This window comes from Sinocyclocheilus rhinocerous, unplaced genomic scaffold (assembly GCF_001515625.1).
Source record: "Sinocyclocheilus rhinocerous isolate Xijiao unplaced genomic scaffold, SAMN03320098_v1.1 scaffold2773, whole genome shotgun sequence".
Classification (NCBI taxonomy): domain Eukaryota; kingdom Metazoa; phylum Chordata; class Actinopteri; order Cypriniformes; family Cyprinidae; genus Sinocyclocheilus; species Sinocyclocheilus rhinocerous.
Genome location: NW_015663019.1, coordinates 97806 through 104144, shown reverse-complemented (window position 1 = coordinate 104144; position 6339 = coordinate 97806). Strand labels below are relative to the sequence as shown.

At 36.9% G+C, this 6339-nt stretch overlaps 1 protein-coding gene across 1 annotated transcript in view; it reads left to right on the top strand.

Moving 5' to 3' along the window:
- The window catches only part of LOC107728729 (collagen alpha-1(XXI) chain-like), a 54202-nt gene that overhangs the window by 36965 nt on the left and 10898 nt on the right, over window positions 1-6339 (top strand). Inside the window, exons 17-22 of the mRNA XM_016539019.1 lie at window positions 858-911; window positions 2181-2234; window positions 2534-2587; window positions 2714-2785; window positions 3968-4003; window positions 5592-5636. Of these exons, the coding sequence (XP_016394505.1) occupies window positions 858-911; window positions 2181-2234; window positions 2534-2587; window positions 2714-2785; window positions 3968-4003; window positions 5592-5636 (315 nt within the window). The remainder of the gene's footprint in view (window positions 1-857; window positions 912-2180; window positions 2235-2533; window positions 2588-2713; window positions 2786-3967; window positions 4004-5591; window positions 5637-6339) is intronic.

Sequence of the window (6339 nt, the reverse complement as noted above, 5' to 3'; positions counted from 1 at the left end):
CATACATGCATACATACATACATACATACATACATGCATACATACATCCATACATGCATACATGCATACATACATGCATACATACATACATACATGCATACATACATACATACATGCATACATACATACATACATACATGCATGCATACATACATACATGCATACATACATACATGCATACATACATACATACATGCATGCATACATGCATACATACATGCATGCATAAAACAGCATATTTAGAACAAGAATCATTAAGAATTATTATGATCACAATTCAGCCCCAAAATACGAATTAATTGTAATTTTAACTTTACCAATCTTTGCCAATATCCTTCAAACCACTAGGTTTTACTCATACATACATACATACATACATACATACATACATACATACATACATACATACATACATACATACATGCATACATACATAAACGCCAAAACAGTTTTTTTAAATGTTATTATTATTATTTACATTTTTGCGGTTTCATAAATAGATTTGTTTTCTGTTAAATATATATAATTGTGTATAATATATTGAATTTGGATAATAATAATAATAATAATAATAATAGTATGTATTTATTTAAATAAATATAATAATGTCACAACAAATCATATTAGTGATGCCAAAATATATTTCATTTATGAATAAAATGTGACCAGGTTTTGTGAAATTCACCCATGTCCAACCACATTTTGTCAGTGTAAGATAAATAAATGAGGTTAAAAACCTATGGCACAATGGCTGCAGTAACTGACTGCCTTTAAAACACATGCCATCACTGCATCTTTAATTGTAACATGGCGTATTACAAACTGATGCTATCGATCTTGTGTTTCATGGAGTTTAGGGTGTGAGAGGAGCACCGGGGCAGAAAGGATCATCTGGGCCAAGAGGAGCTCCTGTGAGTAAACGTCCCGCTGGAACACATCAGCCTTAACTTTTTACCCCCTCATTGTGTCGACTGACCCGTTAAAATGGGACACTTCAGAGGAATTGGATTGTATGTAGTCCCAGGCAGCTGTAGTGCTGCTCATCAGATCAGCAGCCGCAGCCAGACAGGAAAAAGAGCAATCTGGACCGGGGTCAAACACTAACCAGCGCTCAATCCGGGACTGAGTAACAGAGCGCTCGGGTAAACAATGTTAGGGTGACCTCTGATGGTGAGAGCCAAACATTCAGCCTGTGTTTGCCATGGTCTGTGTCAGAGCAAATGCTGCTGCCACCTAGTGCTGGATGAGATCGGAACTCAGGCTTTATGAAGGTAAAAGATAATTTAAGGAATAAATGGAAATGGAACAGAATACGTCAATATGGTCTCTGAATATAAATGTCTTGCATTAGCAATGCTTCAAAGTTTAAAAATAAAACTTCCAACTTCCATTACTTTTGAACTTTATTTGACAAGCAAAATAAATAAAAACATAAAATACATACATAAAACTTTTACTGTACTGTACTTTTACAGATCACACTGTAAAAACTCTTCATCCTCAGTCTTGTTTTCCAGTTCAAATGTCTAAAGATTCCTAAATCAAGAAGCAAAATGACAAAATAATGTCATGTTTTCTGAGAAATTGATCAAAATGAAGTGAGTTGGGCTCAGAAAAATCAACTCAATTCAAAGCTAAAAAGCTTTGACAGATATTTGTTCTTGTTATAAGCATAAACTCACGTTTTGTTCAAGTTCTCAAAAAACAAGACTTCATATCTTCATTTTGTATCTCCAGTAAATGTGTCTCGATTTAAGGATGTTTCGATATTTGTACTGGAAAACAAGACAAAAATAATAAGGAAGAGATTTTTTTTTTTTTTGCGGTTCATGCAACATTTAATGTCATGACTTTATGAATTTAAGACTTTCTGCTCTGATTTAAGGCCTTTTGCGGCCTTAATTTGTCAAAACGTGAATAAAGACTTTTTATGGCCTGCAGAAACCCAGTGTATTAATATCTGTAATTTTTTTGCACATCATAATTTCATTAATTTATGCCGTTTCTGACTGTGCATTTTAGTTTAAGTTAATTTTCCTATTTTGGTCAAATACGTATCTCCTGGAGTTTTTCTGAAACTTTATTTGCAGTCCGCCGAGCGAGCCGTTGTGTGTTATCAGCATCCTGCGCTTTAGTCAGGCAGTGTTTAACTCTGAATCCTGTCTGATTAAATCCTTCAGGGCGCGCCGGGGCCTTCAGGGCCCTCCGGAGCAGACGGACTCGGCGGCCCCAAGGTTGGTCTGCTCCAAACATCACCTTTAGCAATTATGCTAATACCTTGACTTGAATCAGGTGGGAATAGCCGTGCTGAGATTACATTTATTCTGTTCCTGGATTTGTGCCCTTATCAAATGGATTATAGAAGCATGCTGAACAAAACCATTTAGGTTGCTGGGTTTGCAACAGTATTTCATTTAATATTTAGAGTGGTTAATAGTCTTTTTATCTGTATATGGAAACAATGGCTTCTTCTAGCTAGGTTTTAATGGAGGAATTATATGTGTGTGTTTATATATATATTGTCTGTGTTCAGGGTAATGCAGGAGAAAAGGGAGATGCAGGTACTCCTGGAGCCGCAGGTCAAAAGGTAAGAGTCTCGTCTTTTGTAGCTTAGATTTGCGCATTAAGTCATGCATTTGTGAGGTTCGCCTTCAGAGCTCTCTGGATAAGTGAGGTGAAGAGTTTATTCTCAGAGGTTTCGTGCGTCTCTCAGGGTGTCCGGGGTGAGCCGGGATTTCCAGGACTTCAGGGTGCCATGGGCCTTCCTGGATTTAAAGGACACAAGGTAATGCACTAGCGCTCAAAATGCAGGGTCGGGACGATGTTTTGGAAAGAAGCCTCTTCTGCTCACCAAGGCTGCATTTATTTGATAAAAAAATACAGTAAAAATTGTGAAATATTATTACAATTTCAAACAGCTGTTTTCTATGTGAATCTCTGTTAAACTGTAATTTATTTCTGTGATCAAAGCTGTATTTTCAGCATCATTACTCCAGTCTTCAGTGTCACATGATCTTCAGAAATCATTCTAATATGCTGATTTGCTGCTCAAGAAACATTTCTGATTATTATCAATGTTGAAAACAGTTGTGCTGCACAATATTTTTGTGGAAACCGTGATGCATTTTATAAGTAAGGATTCACAGATGAACAGAAAGATCAAAAGAACAGCATTTATTTGAAATAGAAATATTTTGTCACATTATAAATGTCTTTACTCTCACTTTTGATCAATTTAATGCATCCTTGATGAATAAAAGTACTGACTTCTTTATTTAAAAAAACAAAAAAACAAACAAAAAAATTCATACTGGCCATAAACAGTAGTGCTATGCAATCATATACTGAAATTATATCCATGGCGAGCTCATGGGCTGGATTCCCAGAGACACACATGCTGATAAGATGAGGCTTTGGATGAACGTGTTTGTCAGGTGAATAATTAAGCATCTGAAATGTTTCAGAAAAGTTTCTGAAGTGCAACACCCGGCAAAACCATAATAAGGTCATACCTGTGCTTTAAAACATGATAGACCATCTAGTTCCAGCTACATTGTTTAGCTTAAGCTGATATGACCAGTTTTTTTTCCAGCTGAGCTCTGGACCAAGATTGTTAAACTAGAAACCAGCTTCCATGTTCTGAAACACCTAGCTGTAGTTTCCAGCAGGGATGTGCTTGAGCTTGAGGTTGAACATGCTACTCACGGTGCATGCAGTATGTTTTATGTAGGCTATACATGCATATGCATACTCTATATGCAGCATTAAGATGCGTAGAGAAGTGCCAGTGCTGTCACTGCCATATATCTATTAAATCACTTTGGATAAAGCATCTGCTAAATGATTGCTTGCATGGAAGATATGCCTGATATACTGGCGTTTCAGCTCATTAAATGTAGTTTTTGATATACTGATATGCTAGAGAACAGAAGGTAGAAGTGAGTCGATATTTCTCTTTTATTTTCAGGGAGAGAGAGGAGAACCCGGACTCAAAGGCATTCAGGTGGATCCCAGTCATTTATGTCACATTTAAAAACTGCTTTTGACTAATACTGATTAATAGAAATAAGTCATCAGAGGCTGATTTCTCAGAAAACTCTAAACTCTGGATCTCATTGCTGTGTTTGTTTGAGTGTCTGGCCAGCAACAGTTTGGGGCGGAGCTATCTGTTTGATAAGCAATGGCAGACAGGGGTAGTGATTGCGAAACCTGTTTGGAAATATTGTTTTTGAAATTGTGTTGGTGTCGCTAGTGATGCAAACATGAAACACAAGTCCAATAAACCAAAATGTTTAAGCTTCAAAAAGAACACAAAGACACTATAAAAGAAATCAATTTTAGTACAAGTCTTCTGATTAATATGATAAACAGATTTAATTTATTCACATTTATCCACGTAAAACATTGATGAACACACATACATAGAGCACATCATATATGTTAAACAGAAGCTCAATAACTTAATAAATGAGATGATGAACCATGTTTTTTTTAATTTTTATTATTTCCCATATGACAAAATATATAGGCTATTTAAATATATTTCAGTTTGGCTTTTTATTGTTTAAACATATTTTAAAAATGTAAATTTACTTTTAAAAATATATTTAAAACTATATTTTGCCCTCCATATATTTACATTCATAAAAATAATTTCACATGTGTCACATTTGAAGAAAAAGTTTGTTTGTTTATAACTTGTGTGAATATTATAACACATTTGAATTAAAATCAGCAGGAACATACTTTACAATGTTCCAAAAAATTATAATATTGCAATATATATATATATCAATAAAGAGAACAAGAATAACTTAAAGGCAGAGTAAGTGGTTTCTGGTAGCCAATGTTGATATTTGAAAACACCAAAACAAACACGGCCCTACCCCAAAAGGGTCTTGCCCCTATTTTGATAGCTCCGCCCTACATATACGTACGCAACCCAGGCAACGATTAGTTCTGTGAAACAAAGCAAAACCAATGTTACACCGTGTCTACGGACGTGAGCGGCGCGGCGCAACAAATCCCGACAGAAAACTGCTGCCGGGTTCTATTTATGACGTGCTGACACAAATTTCAAATGGTTTTCAACGGTCGTTTGATCGCGTCCAGTGTAGTCAGACTTTAGCTGTTGTAGACACGGTGTTACTCACCTATTGAGAAGAAACAAAGCAACCTCGGCGTCCGATCGCAGGCCTCCGCTCCTTGAGTTCTCTCCAGCGCTGGAAAGCTGATCCGATATTTTCACGGGTCCTACTTCTTGCCTTATCTTTCCGCAGACGTTTTCCTCTTTTGTTTTTTTATCCGCCATCTCTATCTTTCTGTCGCTCGGCTAATGTCCGTCCCATGCACTGAAAGCGCTCTCCTCCACATGACGAGTAGACACGCCCCTTATTGCTGATTGGCTACAAGTTTGTTTTGCGATTCGGCCCGAATCAGTTTTCTAAAGTGTTTTTGAAAAATCACTTACTCTGCCTTTAAACGGATGTGACGCAGTCTTCTAAAGGTTATAGAGAACCACCTGCTGTTTTTGAATGCTAACCTTTCAGAGTTTGAGACCCCTGCTAACACAGGCCTCCTCACGTTCACAGGGTGAAAAAGGCAGCAAAGGCTTCCCAGGACCGCCTGGCTTTCCAGTAAGTGTGCAAACTCCTCTCATCTGCTTACAGCACTGCACCTCAACATCGACCGCGGTTATTAGAACAGTCAGAAATTCTGAATTTAAGAAGTGACTCAAATTAGGAGCTGGAATTTGAACTGGAATGACAGGAAGAGGAATTCACTGAATTGAAATGAAAATGAATTGAGTGAAGTTACACAACAGAGGATGTATTGCAATATAAATAATTACATCATTAATGTTTCTGGGAAGACAGATTTGTAATTTCTGGTTAATTTATACCTATATGTATATATATATATAGACTTAGAAGTCTCTTCTGCTCATCAAGGCTGCATTTATTTGATCAAAAATACAGAAAAAAACAGTAATCTTGCAAAATGTTATTACAATATAAAATAATTGTATAAAAAGTTCTTAAACTGAACTGCTACATTCTAATACTTTTATCCTGTAGAATCATTTTTTCTTTGCAAGACATGGGCCACACGGGTGTTGTCGGGCCGCGTGGATTCCCCGGTCAGGACGGTTTGCCAGGGCTTCCCGGCGCTCCGGGCTTTCCAGGGAAGCCTGTGAGTATTCTTACATTTCTCACAACTACACGATAGCAATTACAATTTTTGTTATTGCCACCAGGTTTTTCCTTTCACAAGAAATAAACACATTGTAAACAAAGTACGGCATGGGCTGGGGCAATGTCAGGACGCATCATTTAAGAT